This window comes from Oncorhynchus kisutch, unplaced genomic scaffold (assembly GCF_002021735.2).
Source record: "Oncorhynchus kisutch isolate 150728-3 unplaced genomic scaffold, Okis_V2 scaffold2935, whole genome shotgun sequence".
NCBI classification, from domain to species: domain Eukaryota; kingdom Metazoa; phylum Chordata; class Actinopteri; order Salmoniformes; family Salmonidae; genus Oncorhynchus; species Oncorhynchus kisutch.
The window spans coordinates 6,814-21,673 of NW_022264880.1; the positions used below are offsets into that span (position 1 = coordinate 6,814).

At 51.7% G+C, this 14,860-nt stretch overlaps 1 protein-coding gene across 1 annotated transcript; it reads left to right on the forward strand.

Annotated features, from left to right (window-relative positions):
• Window positions 1-622: 622 nt before the first annotated feature.
• Window positions 623-8,375, forward strand: LOC116371088 (GRB2-related adapter protein-like). Its single transcript, XM_031819989.1, has 5 exons — window positions 623-654; window positions 832-873; window positions 1,022-1,049; window positions 1,118-1,381; window positions 8,097-8,375. Exons 1-5 carry the CDS (start codon window positions 623-625, stop codon window positions 8,292-8,294), a joined length of 564 nt encoding a protein of 187 aa, XP_031675849.1. The 3' UTR covers window positions 8,295-8,375.
• Window positions 8,376-14,860: the final 6,485 nt, after the last annotated feature.

The following is a 14,860-nucleotide window of genomic DNA, read 5'->3' on the forward strand; positions in this document are numbered from 1 at the left end:
CTGTCTCCCTCTAGTTACGGGGACCATGTGCAGCACTTCAAGGTGCTCCAGGACAGGTCAGGACAGTACCTCTCTCTCTCTCCCTCACTCCGCCCCTCTCTCTCTCTCCCTCACTCCGCCCCTGTCTCCCTCTAGTTACGGGGACCATGTGCAGCACTTCAAGGTGCTCCAGGACAGGTCAGGACAGTACCTCTCTCTCTCTCCCTCACTCCGCCCCTGTCTCCCTCTAGTTACGGGGACCATGTGCAGCACTTCAAGGTGCTCCAGGACAGGTCAGGACAGTACCTCTCTCTCTCTCCCTCACTCCGCCCCTGTCTCCCTCTAGTTACGGGGACCATGTGCAGCACTTCAAGGTGCTCCAGGACAGGTCAGGACAGTACCTCTCTCTCCTCTCCCTCACTCCGCCCCTGTCTCCTCTAGTTACGGGGACCATGTGCAGCACTTCAAGGTGCTCCAGGACAGGTCAGGACAGTAACCTCTCTCTCTCTCCCCTCACTCCGCCCCTGTCTCCCTCTAGTTACGGGGACCATGTGCGCACTTCAAGGTGCTCCAGGACAGGTCAGGACAGTACCTCTCTCTCTCTCCCTCACTCCGCCCCTGTCTCCCTCTAGTTACGGGGACCATGTGCAGCCACTTCAAGGTGCTCCAGGACAGGTCAGTGACAGTACCTCTCTCTCTCTTCCCTCCCTCCGCCCCCTGTCTCCCTCTAGTTTACGGGGACCATGTGCAGCACTTCAAGGTGCTCCAGGACAGGTCAGGACAGTACCTCTCTCTCTCTCCCTCACTCCGCCCCTCTCTCTCTCTCCCTCACTCCGCCCCTGTCTCCTCTAGTTACGGGGACCATGTGCAGCACTTCAAGGTGCTCCAGGACAGGTCAGGACAGTACCCTCTCTCTCTCTCCCTCACTCCGCCCCTGTCTCCTCTAGTTACGGGGACCATGTGCAGCACTTCAAGGTGCTCCAGGACAGGTCAGGACAGTACCTCTCTCTCTCTCCCTCACTCCGCCCCTGTCTCCCTCTAGTTACGGGGACCATGTGCAGCACTTCAAGGTGCTCCAGGACAGGTCAGGACAGTACCTCTCTCTCTCTCCCTTCACTCCGCCCCTGTCTCCCTCTAGTTACGGGGACCATGTGCAGCACTTCAAGGTGCTCCAGGACAGGTCAGGACAGTACCTCTCTCTCTCTCCCTCACTCCGCCCCTGTCTCCCTCTAGTTACGGGGACCATGTGCAGCACTTCAAGGTGCTCCAGGACAGGTCAGGACAATACTTTGTCTGGGAGGAGATGTTCTTCTCTCTGAATCAGATGGTGGAGTTTTACCATAGCAACAGCATCGCCAAAGAGGAAACCGTCTTCTACGGAGACCCAGAACACCCTGCCAGCGTAACAACTCATATCAGATCATATCAATGTCAATTTCAATTCATATCTCTAGCTCCCTCTCTCTACCTTCCTCTTCTAACACCTTCTCTCTTCTCTCTCTATCTCTCTTGCTACAACCCTCCTCCTCTCGCTCTCTCTCTCTCATCTTTTCTCTCTTCTCTCTCTCTCTCTCTCTCTCCATCGTCTCTCTCGTCTCCTTTCTACCTTCTCTACCTCTTTCTCTCCCCTCTTCTTATTTCTGCTACTTTCTCTCTCTCGTCTCTTATTACCCCCCCTTTATCTCTACTCTCTCTCCTTGCTACCTCCCTATCTCTTCTCTCTGACTCATCTCCTCTTTCTCTCTCTCTCTCTAACCTCTTCTCTGCCTCTCTATTTCTGCTACTTTCTCTCTACTGGATCCTTACTCCCTTTATCTCTCTCTCCTCTCTTGCTACCTCCCTCTCTCTTCCCTCGTCTTCTCTTTCTCTTCTCATCTCTCTTCTACCTCTTTCTCTCCCTCTCTATTCTGCTACTTCTCTCTTCTTGCTTCTACCCCTCCTCTCTCTCTCTAGCTCTTTCTCCCTCTCTTTCTCTTATTAGATGCCTGGTCTGAACAGGTACTAGCCTGGTCTGAACAGTACTAGCCTGGTCTAACAGTACTAGGCTGGTCTGAACAGTACTAGCCTGGTCTGAACAGTACTAGCCTGGTCTGAACAGTACTATCCTGTCGAACAGTACTAGCCTGGTCTAACAGTACTAGGCTGGTATGAACAGTACTAGCCTGTCTGAACAGTACTAGCCCTGGTCTGAACAGTACTAGCCTGGTCTGAACAGTACTGGCTGGTCTGAACAGTACTAGCCTGGTCTGAACAGTACTAGGCTGGTCTGAACAGTACTAGCCTGGTACTCGAACAGTACTAGCCTGGCGTACTGAACAGTACTAGCTGTCTGGAACAGTCTGACAGGTACTAGCTGGTCTGAACAGTACTAGCCTGGTCTGAACAGTACTAGGCTGGTCTGAACAGTACTAGCTGGTCTGAACAGTACTAGGCTGGTCTGAACAGTACTAGCCTGGTCTGAACAGTACTAGCCTGGTCTGAACGTACTTAGGCTGGTCTGAACAGTACTAGCCTGGTCTGAACAGTACTAGCCTGGGTCTGAACAGTACTAGCCTGGTCTGAACAGTACTAGGCTGGTCTGACAGTACTAGCCTGGTCTGAACGTAACTAGCCTGGTCTGAACAGTATAGCTGGTCTGAACAGTGCTAGCTGGTCTGAACAGTACTAGCCTGGTCTGAACAATACTAGCCTGGTCTGAACACACTAGCTGGTCTGAACAGTACTAGCCTGGTCTGAACAGTACTAGCCTGGTCTGAACAGTACTAGGCTGGTCTTAACAGTACTAGGCTGGTCTGAACATTACTAGACTGGTCTGAAAAGTACTAGGGGCTGGTCTGAACAGTACTAGGCTGGTCTGAACAGTACTAGCCTGGTCTGAACAGTACTAGCCTGGTCTGAACAGTAACTAGCCTGGTCTGAACAATACTAGGCTGGTCTGAACAGTACTAGCCTGGTCTGAACAGTACTAGGCTGGTCTGAACAGTACTAGCCTGGTCTGAAACAGTACTAGGCTGGTCTGAACAGTACTACCTGGTCTGAACAGTACTAGGCTGGTCTGAACAGTACTAGCCTGGTCTGAACAGTACTAGGCTGGTCTGAACAGTACTAGCCTGGTCTGAACAGTACTAGCCTGGTCTGAACAGTACTAGCCTGGTCTGAACAGTACTTAGGCTGGGTCTGGAACAGTACTAGGCTGGTCTGAAACAGTACTAGCCTGGTCTGAACAGTACTAGGCTGGTCTGAACAGTACTAGGCTGGTCTGAACAGTAACTAGCCTGGTCTGAACAGTACTAGCCTGGTCTGAAAAGTACTAGGCTGGTCTGAACAGTACTAGCCTGGTCTGAACGTACTAGCCTGGTCTGAACAGTACTAGGCTGGTCTTAACAGTACTAGGCTGGTCTGAACAGTACTAGGCTGGTCTTAACAGTACTAGGCTGGTCTGAACAGTACTAGCCTGGTCTGAAAAGTACTAGGCTGGTCTGAACAGTACTAGCCTGGTCTGAACAGTACTAGCCTGGTCTGAACAGTACTAGGCTGGTCTTAACAGTACTAGGCTGGTCTGAACAGTACTAGCCTGGTCTGAAAAGTACTAGGCTGGTCTGAACAGTACTAGGCTGGTCTGAACAGTACTAGCCTGGTCTGAACAGTACTAGCCTGGTCTGAACAATACTAGGCTGGTCTGAACAGTACTAGCCTGGTCTGAACAGTACTAGGCTGGTCTGAACAGTACTAGCCTGGTCTGAACAGTACTAGCCTGGTCTGAACAGTACTAGCCTGGTCTGAACAGTACTAGCCTGGTCTGAACAGTACTAGCCTGGTCTGAACAGTACTAGGCTGGTCTGAACAGTACTAGCCTGGTCTGAACAGTACTAGCCTGGTCTGAACAGTACTAGCCTGGTCTGAACAGTACTAGGCTGGTCTGAACAGTACTAGCCTGGTCTGAACAGTACTAGGCTGGTCTGAACAGTACTAGCCTGGTCTGAACAGTACTAGGCTGGTCTGAACAGTACTAGCCTGGTCTGAACAGTACTAGCCTGGTCTGAACAGTACTAGGCTGGTCTGAACAGTACTAGGCTGGTCTGAACAGTACTAGCCTGGTCTGAACAGTACTAGCCTGGTCTGAACAGTACTAGGCTGGTCTGAACAGTACTAGGCTGGTCTGAACAGTACTAGCCTGGTCTGAACAGTACTAGCCTGGTCTGAACAGTACTAGGCTGGTCTGAACAGTGCTAGCCTGGTCTGAACAGTACTAGCCTGGTCTGAACAATACTAGCCTGGTCTGAACAATACTAGGCTGGTCTGAACAGTACTAGCCTGGTCTGAACAGTACTAGCCTGGTCTGAAACAGTACTAGGCTGGTCTTAACAGTACTAGGCTGGTCTGAACAGTACTAGCCTGGTCTGAAAAGTACTAGGCTGGTCTGAACAGTACTAGGCTGGTCTGAACAGTACTAGCCTGGTCTGAACAGTATTAGCCTGGTCTGAACAATACTAGGCTGGTCTGAACAGTACTAGCCTGGTCTGAACAGTACTAGCCTGGTCTGAACAGTACTAGCCTGGTCTGAACAGTACTAGCCTGGTCTGAACAGTACTAGGCTGGTCTGAACAGTACTAGGCTGGTCTGAACAGTACTAGCCTGGTCTGAACAGTACTAGCCTGGTCCTGAACAGTACTAGGCTGGTCTGAACAGTGCTAGCCTGGTCTGAACAGTACTAGCCTGGTCTGAACAATACTAGCCTGGTCTGAACAATACTAGGCTGGTCTGAACAGTACTAGCCTGGTCTGAACAGTACTAGCCTGGTCTGAACAGTACTAGGCTGGTCTTAACAGTACTAGGCTGGTCTGAACAGTACTAGCCTGGTCTGAAAAGTACTAGGCTGGTCTGAACAGTACTAGCCTGGTCTGAACAGTACTAGCCTGGTCTGAACAGTACTAGCCTGGTCTGAACAGTACTAGGCTGGTCTGAACAGTACTAGCCTGGTCTGAACAGTACTAGCCTGGTCTGAACAGTACTAGCCTGGTCTGAACAGTACTAGGCTGGTCTTAACAGTACTAGGCTGGTCTGAACAGTACTAGCCTGGTCTGAAAAGTACTAGGCTGGTCTGAAAGTACTAGCCTGGTCTGAACAGTACTAGGCTGGTCTTAACAGTACTAGGCTGGTCTGAACAGTACTAGGCTGGTCTTAACAGTACTAGGCTGGTCTGAACAGTACTAGCCTGGTCTGAAAAGTACTAGGCTGGTCTGAACAGTACTAGCCTGGTCTGAACAGTACTAGCCTGGTCTGAACAGTACTAGGCTGGTCTTAACAGTACTAGGCTGGTCTGAACAGTACTAGCCTGGTCTGAAAGTACTAGGCTGGTCTGGAACAGTACTAGGCTGGTCTGAACAGTACTAGCCTGGTCTGAACAGTACTAGCCTGGTCTGAACAATACTAGGCTGGTCTGAACAGTACTAGCCTGGTCTGAACAGTACTAGGCTGGTCTGAACAGTACTAGCCTGGTCTGAACAGTACTAGCCTGGTCTGAACAGTACTAGCCTGTCTGAACAGTACTAGGCTGGTCTGAACAGTACTAGGCCTGGTCTGAACAGTACTAGGCTGGTCTGACAGTACTAGCCTGGTCTGAACAGTACTAGCCTGGTCTGAACAGTACTAGCCTGGTCTGAACAGTACTAGGCTGGTCTGAACAGACTAGCCTGGTCTGAACAGTACTAGGCTGGTCTGAACAGTACTAGACTGGTTCTGAACAGTACTAGGCTGGTCTGAACAGTACTAGCCTGGTCTGAACAGTACTAGCCTGGTCTGAACAGTACTAGGCTGGTCTGAACAGTACTAGGCTGGTCTGAACAGTACTAGCCTGGTCTGAACAGTACTAGCCTGGTCTGAACAGTACTAGGCTGGTCTGAACAGTACTAGGCTGGTCTGAACAGTACTAGCCTGGTCTGAACAGTACTAGCCTGGTCTGAACAGTACTAGGCTGTCTGAACAGTGCTAGCCTGGTCTGAACAGTACTAGCCTGGTCTGAACAATACTAGCCTGGTCTGAACAATACTAGGCTGGTCTGAACAGTACTAGCCTGGTCTGAACAGTACTAGCCTGGTCTGAACAGTACTAGGCTGGTCTTAACAGTACTAGGCTGGTCTGAACAGTACTAGCCTGGTCTGAAAAGTACTAGGCTGGTCTGAACAGTACTAGGCTGGTCTGAACAGTACTAGCCTGGTCTGAACAGTATTAGCCTGGTCTGAACAATACTAGGCTGGTCTGAACAGTACTAGCCTGGTCTGAACAGTACTAGGCTGGTCTGAACAGTACTAGCCTGGTCTGAACAGTACTAGCCTGGTCTGACAGTACTAGCCTGGGTCTGCGCAACAGTACTAGGCTGGTCTGAACAGTACCTAGGCTGGTCTGAACAGTACTAGCCTGGTCTGAACAGTACTAGCCTGGTCTGAACAGTACTAGGCTGGTCTGAACAGTGCTAGCCTGGTCTGAACAGTACTAGCCTGGTCTGAACAATACTAGCCTGGTCTGAACAATACTAGGCTGGTCTGAACAGTACTAGCCTGGTCTGAACAGTACTAGCCTGGTCTGAACAGTACTAGGCTGGTCTTAACAGTACTAGGCTGGTCTGAACAGTACTAGCCTGGTCTGAAAAGTACTAGGCTGGTCTGAACAGTACTAGCCTGGTCTGAACAGTACTAGCCTGGTCTGAACAGTACTAGCCTGGTCTGAACAGTACTAGGCTGGTCTGAACAGTACTAGCCTGGTCTGAACAGTACTAGCCTGGTCTGAACAGTACTAGCCTGGTCTGAACAGTACTAGGCTGGTCTTAACAGTACTAGGCTGGTCTGAACAGTACTAGCCTGGTCTGAAAAGTACTAGGCTGGTCTGAACAGTACTAGGCTGGTCTGAACAGTACTAGCCTGGTCTGAACAGTACTAGCCTGGTCTGAACAGTACTAGCCTGGTCTGAACAGTACTAGGCTGGTCTGAACAGTACTAGGCTGGTCTGAACAGTACTAGCCTGGTCTGAACAGTACTAGCCTGGTCTGAACAGTACTAGGCTGGTCTGAACAGTGCTAGCCCTGGTCTGAACAATACTAGCCTGGTCTGAACAATACTAGGCTGGTCTGAACAGTACTAGCCTGGTCTGAACAGTACTAGGCTGGTCTTAACAGTACTAGGCTGGTCTGAACAGTACTAGCCTGGTCTGAAAAGTACTAGGCTGGTCTGAACAGTACTAGGCTGGTCTGAACAGTACTAGCCTGGTCTGAACAGTACTAGCCTGGTCTGAACAATACTAGGCTGGTCTGAACAGTACTAGCCTGGTCTGTACAGTACTAGGCTGGTCTGAACAGTACTAGCCTGGTCTGAACAGTACTAGCCTGGTCTGAACAGTACTAGCCTGGTCTGAACAGTACTAGGCTGGTCTGAACAGTACTAGGCTGGTCTGAACAGTACTAGCCTGGTCTGAACAGTACTAGCCTGGTCTGAACAGTACTAGGCTGGTCTGAACAGTGCTAGCCTGGTCTGAACAATACTAGCCTGGTCTGAACAATACTAGGCTGGTCTGAACAGTACTAGCCTGGTCTGAACAGTACTAGCCTGGTCTGAACAGTACTAGGCTGGTCTTAACAGTACTAGGCTGGTCTGAACAGTACTAGCCTGGTCTGAAAAGTACTAGGCTGGTCTGAACAGTACTAGGCTGGTCTGAACAGTACTAGCCTGGTCTGAACAGTACTAGCCTGGTCTGAACAATACTAGGCTGGTCTGAACAGTACTAGCCTGGTCTGAACAGTACTAGCCTGGTCTGAACAGTACTAGGCTGGTCTGAACAGTACTAGACTGGTCTGAACAGTACTAGCCTGGTCTGAACAGTACTAGCCTGGTCTGAACAGTACTAGGCTGGTCTGAACAGTGCTAGCCTGGTCTGAACAGTACTAGCCTGGTCTGAACAGTACTAGCCTGGTCTGAACAGTACTAGCCTGGTCTGAACAGTACTAGCCTGGTCTGAACAGTGCTAGCCTGGTCTGAACAATACTAGCCTGGTCTGAGAAGTGCTAGTCTGGTCTGAGAAGTGCATAGCATCAGCAGGGTTTGTATACATCATTGGTCTAACCCTCTCCTGGACCCCCCCTCCAGCACCCCCACCACGCCCATGCTCTGTTTGACTTCACCCCCCACCACCCCTCCCAGCTACGCTTCCTCCGCGGTGATTTCATCGACCTGCTCGACTGTTCCGATTCGCTGCGCTGGAGAGGCCGTTGTCATGGACGCGTTGGATTCTTCCCCCCGGAGTATGTCCAGGCCGTCTACCAATGACCCCGCCCCATCTGCCCCGCCCCCATCTATAACGGACCCCGCCCCATCTACAACGGACCCCGCCCCATCTACAACGGACCCCACCCCATCTGCCCCCATCTACAACGGACCCCACCCCCATCTGCCCCATCTACAACGGACCCCACCCCCATCTGCCCCGCCCCATCTACAACGGACCCCGCCCCATCTACAACGGACCCCACCCCCATCTGCCCCGCCCCATCTACAACGGACCCCACCCCCATCTACAACGGACCCCACCCCCATCTGCCCGCCCCATCTACAACGGACCCTACCCCCATCTGCCCTGCCCCATCTACAACGGACCCCACCCCCATCTACAACGGACCCCACCCCCATCTGCCCCGCCACATCTACACGGACCCCACCCCCATCGGCCCCGCCCCATCTACAACGGACCCCACCCCCATCTGCCCAGCCCCATCTACAATGGACCCCACCCCCATCTGCCCCCATCTACAACGGACCCAAACCCCATCTGCCCCCGACCCATCAACCACTGCCCCGCCCCATCTACCACTGAACCTGTCAATCAAACTACTGACTCCACCCCCATCTACCAATGACCCCACCCCATCTACAACGGACCCCACTCCATCTGCCCCCATCTACAACGGACCCCCCCCCCATCTGCCCCCGCCCCCATCAACCACTGCCCCGCCCCATCTACCACTGACCTGTCAATCAAACTACTGACTCCACCCCCATCTACTAATGACCTGTCATGATTGAACACAGACTCTGGGACTGGAACATAACATATTAAAATGAGAAGGGAGACAGAAAGACGGAGAGACTGGAGAGAGACAGCAACTGGAGAGAGACTGGAGAGAGACAGCAACTGGAGAGAGACTGGAGAGAGACAGCAACTGGAGAGAGACTGGGGAGAGACAGCAACTGGAGAGAGACTGGAGAGAGACTGGAGAGAGACAGCAACTGGAGAGAGACTGGAGAGAGACAGCAACTGGAGAGAGACTGGAGAGAGACAGCAACTGGAGAGAGACTGGGGAGAGACAGCAACTGGAGAGAGACTGGAGAGAGACTGGAGAGAGACAGCAACTGGAGAGAGACTGGAGAGAGACTGAAGAGAGACAGCAACTGGAGAGAGACTGGAGAGAGACTGGAGAGAGACAGCAACTGGAGAGAGACAGCAACTGGAGAGAGACTGGAGAGAGACAGCAACTGGAGAGAGACAGCAACTGGAGAGAGACTGGAGAGGGACTGGAGAGAGACAGCAGCTGGAGAGAGACAGCACTTGGAGAGAGACTGGAGAGAGACAGAGTAAAAAATGTAATCAGGGAGACATGAGAGGACACAGAGACTGAGGAGCCTCCAGGAGACAGCCATCTCACTGTGGATAAGGACCAGAGACTGAGGAGCCTCCAGGAGACAGTCATCTCACTGTGGATAAGGATCAGAGACTGAGGAACCTCCAAGAGACAGCCATCTCACTGTGGATAAGGACCAGAGACTGAGGAGCCTCCAGGAGACAGCCATCTCACTGTGGATAAGGACCAGAGACTGAGGAGCCTCCAGGAGACAGCCTTCTCACTGTGGATAAGGACCAGAGACTGAGGAACCTCCAGGAGACAACCATCTCACTGTGGATAGGGACCAGAGACTGAGGAACCTCCAGGAGACCGCCATCTCACTGTGGATAAGGACCAGAGACTGAGGAACCTCCAGGAGACAGCCATCTCACTGTGGATAAGGACCAGAGACTGAGGAGCCTCCAGGAGACTGCCATCACACTGTGGATAAGGACCAGAGACTGAGGAACCTCCAGGAGACAGCCATCTCACTGTGGATAAGAACCAGAGACTGAGGAACCTCCAGGAGACAGCCATCTCACTGTGGATAAGGACCAGAGACTGAGGAACCTCCAGGAGACAGCCATCTCACTGTGGATAAGGACCAGAGACTGAGGAGCCTCCAGGAGACAGCCATCTCACTGTGGATAAGGACCAGAGACTGAGGAGCCTCCAGGAGACCGCCATCTCACTGTGGATAAGGACCAGAGACTGAGGAACCTCCAGGAGACAGCCATCTCACTGTGGATAAGGACCAGAGACTGAGGAACCTCCAGGAGACAGCCATCTCACTGTGGAATATGGACCAGAGACTGAGGAACCTCCAGGAGACAGCCATCTCACTGTGGATAAGGACCAGAGACTGAGGAGCCTCCAGGAGACAGCCATCTCACTGTGGATAAGGACCAGAGACTGAGGAACCTCCAGGAGACAGCCATCTCACTGTGGATAAGGACCAGAGACTGAGGAACCTCCAGGAGACAGCCATCTCACTGTGGATAAGGACCAGAGACTGAGGAACCTCAGGAGACAGCCATCTCACTGTGGATAAGGACCAGAAACTGAGGAACCTCCAGGAGACAGCCATCTCACTGTGGATAAGGACCAGAGACTGAGGAGCCTCCAGGAGACAGCCATCTCACTGTGGATAAGGACCAGAGACTGAGGAGCCTCCAGGAGACCGCCATCTCACTGTGGATAAGGACCAGAGACTGAGGAACCTCCAGGAGACAGCCATCTCACTGTGGAATATGGACCAGAGACTGAGGAGCCTCCAGGAGACAGCCATCTCACTGTGGATAAGGACCAGAGACTGAGGAACCTCCAGGAGACAGCCATCTCACTGTGGATAAGGACCAGAGACTGAGGAGCCTCCAGGAGACAGCCATCTCACTGTGGATAAGGACCAGAGACTGAGGAACCTCCAGGAGACAGCCATCTCACTGTGGATAAGGACCAGAGACTGAGGAACCTCCATGAGACAGCCATCTCACTGTGGATAAGGACCAGAGACTGAGGAGCCTCCAGGAGACAGCCATCTCACTGTGGATAAGGACCAGAGACTGAGGAACCTCCAGGAGACAGCCATCTCACTGTGGATAAGGACCAGAGACTGAGGAACCTCCAGGAGACAGCCATCTCACTGTGGATAAGGACCAGAGACTGAAACACAGAGACTCCGTGTGTGCAGTCTGTTCACATGCTCTGTCAGGACAACACGGTAACAACAGCAGTCTGTTCTCATGCTCTGTCAGGACAACACGGTAAACAACAGCAGTCTGTTCTCATGCTCTGTCAGGACAACACGGTAACAACAGCAGTCTGTTCTCATGCTCTGTCAGGACAACACGGTAACAACAGCAGTCTGTTCTCATGCTCTGTCAGGACAACACGGTAACAACAGCAGTCTGTTCTCATGCTCTGTCAGGACAACACGGTAACAACAGCAGTCTGTTCTCATGCTCTGTCAGGACAACACGGTAACAACAGCAGTCTGTTCTCATGCTCTGTCAGGACAACACGGTAACAACAGCAGTCTGTTCTCATGCTCTGTCAGGACAACACGGTAACAACAGCAGTCTGTTCTCATGCTCTGTCAGGACAACACGGTAACAACAGCAGTCTGTTCTCATGCTCTGTCAGGACAACACGGTAACAACAGCAGTCTGTTCTCATGCTCTGTCAGGACAACACGGTAACAACAGCAGTCTGTTCTCATGCTCTGTCAGGACAACACGGTAACAACAGCAGTCTGTTCTCATGCTCTGTCAGGACAACACGGTAACAACAGCAGTCTGTTCTCATGCTCTGTCAGGACAACACGGTAACAACAGCAGTCTGTTCTCATGCTCTGTCAGGACAACACGGTAACAACAGCAGTCTGTTCTCATGCTCTGTCAGGACAACACGGTAAACAACAGCCAGTCTGTTCTCATGCTCTGTCAGGACAACACGGTAACAACAGCAGTCTGTTCTCATGCTCTGTCAGGACAACACGGTAACAACAGCAGTCTGTTCTCATGCTCTGTCAGGACAACACGGTAACAACAGCAGTCTGTTCTCATGCTCTGTCAGGACAACACGGTAACAACAGCAGTCTGTTCTCATGCTCTGTCAGGACAACACGGTAACAACAGCAGTCTGTTCTCATGCTCTGTCAGGACAACACGGTAACAACAGCAGTCTGTTCTCATGCTCTGTCAGGACAACACGGTAACAACAGCAGTCTGTTCTCATGCTCTGTCAGGACAACACGGTAACAACAGCAGTCTGTTCTCATGCTCTGTCAGGACAACACGGTAACAACAGCAGTCTGTTCTCATGCTCTGTCAGGACAACACGGTAACAACAGCAGTCTGTTCTCATGCTCTGTCAGGACAACACGGTAACAACAGCAGTCTGTTCTCATGCTCTGTCAGGACAACACGGAAACAACAGCAGTCTGTTCTCATGCTCTGTCAGGACAACACGGTAACAACAGCAGTCTGTTCTCATGCTCTGTCAGGACAACACGGAAACAACAGCAGTCTGTTCTCATGCTCTGTCAGGACAACACGGTAACAACAGCAGTCTGTTCTCATGCTCTGTCAGGACAACACGGTAACAACAGCAGTCTGTTTCGGAGTGTTTGTATATACGTTTGCCTGTACTGACTATCCTACTATCGTAGTTAACAGAACAGGATGATGAATATGACTGTTGTATGAAGACTTTGTAGTGAGGATCAGAGGGGTGTATACTACTAATCAAATCAAATCAAATCAAATGTATTTATATAGCCCTTCGTACATCAGCTGATATCTCAAAGTGCTGTACAGAAACCCAGCCTAAAACCCCAAACAGCAAGCAATGCAGGTGTAGAAGCACGGACAACACGGTAACAGAGCAGACTATATGTTCTGATACAACTCTTCGTATAGAAAGATGGGACTTGGGGGAAAAAAGGGGGGGTGCATGGTCTGATTGGCCCCTTCACAACTTCGAAGGTTTCAGATTTCTATTTAAACCTTAAACATTAAACCTGTGGTTTAATTCTGGATTGTTTCTGAAACTTATTGTTCCGGCTTCGTGGTGTTACACTCCCCCCCCCCCCCCCCCCCCCCCCCCACTCTGATAATCTGTCCTTATGATTCACCATGTGATCCGGGCTTCGTAGTGCTACCCCCTCACTCTGATAATCTGTCCTGATGATTCACCATGTGATCCGGCTTCGTGGTGTTACACTCCCCCCCCCACTCTGATAATCTGTCCTGATGATTCACCATGTGTATCCGGCTTCATGGTGTTTACACTCCCCACCCTCCCCCCCCCCCCCCCCCCCCCCCCCCCCCCCCCCCCCCCCCCCCCCCCTCTGATAAGTCTGTCCTGATGATCACCATGTGATCCGGCTTCATCGGTGTTACACTCCACCCCCCCCCCCCCCCCCTCTGATAATCTGTCCCTGATGATTCACCATGCTGATCCGGCTTCGTGGTGGTTACACTCCCCCCCCTCTGATAATCTGTCCTGATGGTTCACCATGTTGATACGGCTTCGTGGTGTTACACTCCCTCCCCCCACTCCTGATATCTTGTCCTGATGATTCACCATGTGATCCGGCTTCGTGTGTTACACTCCCCCCCCCCACTCTGATAATCTGTCCTGATGATTCACCATGTGATCCGGCTTCGTGGTGTTACACTCCCCCCCCACACCCTGATAATCTGTCCTGATGATTCACCATGTGATCCGGCTTCGTGGTGTTACACTCCCCCCCCCCCCCCCCCCCCCCTCTGATAATCTGTCCTGATGATTACCATGTGATCCGGCTTCGTGGTGTTACACTCCCCCCCCCCCCCTCTGATAATCTGTCCTGATGGTTCACCATGTGATCCGGCTTCGTGGTGTTACACACCTCCCCCCCCCCCCCTCTGATAATCTGTCCTGATGGTTCACCATGTGATCCGGCTTCGTGGTGTTACACTCCCCCCCCCCACTCTGATAATCTGTGATTTAAACACATATCTTTATTTTTGTTTTACTTGTAATGACAAATGTTTCAATAAAGTTATTCACCTTTTTTGATGTTCGTGCTGTCAGGAGAGAATGTGAGATGTGTTATCTGTGTGCTGCGTGTGGTCTGTGGTGTGTGTTGAGATGTGTGTGTGTGTGTGTGTGTGTCTGTCTGTCTGTCTGTGTGTGTCTGTGTGTGCGTGCGTGCGTGTGTGTGTGTGTGTGTGAGTGTGTGTGTGTGATAACTGTGTGTGTGTGTGTGTGTGTGTGTGTGTGTCTGTCTGTCTGTCTGTGTGTGTGACTGTGTCTGTGTGTGCGTGCGTGCGTGTGTGTCCTGTCTGTCGTCTGTGTGTGTGACTGTGTCTGTGTGTGCTTGCTTGCGTGTTGTGTTGTGTCTGTCTGTCTGTGTGTGTGACTGTGTCTGTGTGTGTTGTGTGTGTGTGTGTGTGTGTGTTCTGTCTGTCTGTCTTTGTGTGTGACTGTGTCTGTGTGTGCGTGCGTGCGTGTGTGTGTGTCTGTCTGTCTGTGTGTGTGACTGTGTCTGTGTGTGCGTGCGTGTGTGTGTGTGTGTGTCTGTCTGTCTGTTGTGTGACTGTGTCTGTGTGTGCGTGCGTGCGTGTGTGTGGTCTGTCTGTCTGTGTGTGTGACTGTGTCTGTGTGTGCGTGCGTGTGTGTGTGTGTGTGTGTGTCTGTCTGTCTGTGTGTGTGACTGTGTCTGTGTGTGCGTGCGTGTGTTTGTGTGAG

Coding starts and splice junctions, on each gene's coding strand:
- LOC116371088 (XM_031819989.1), top strand. CDS start 623: ATGTGCAGCCACTTCAAGGTGCTCCAGGACAG. Junction 655..831: donor TTCAAGGTGCTCCAGGACAG/GTCAGTGACAGT, acceptor TGTCTCCTCTAG/TTACGGGGACCATGTGCAGC. Junction 1,050..1,117: donor ACCATGTGCAGCACTTCAAG/GTGCTCCAGGAC, acceptor GTCTCCCTCTAG/TTACGGGGACCATGTGCAGC.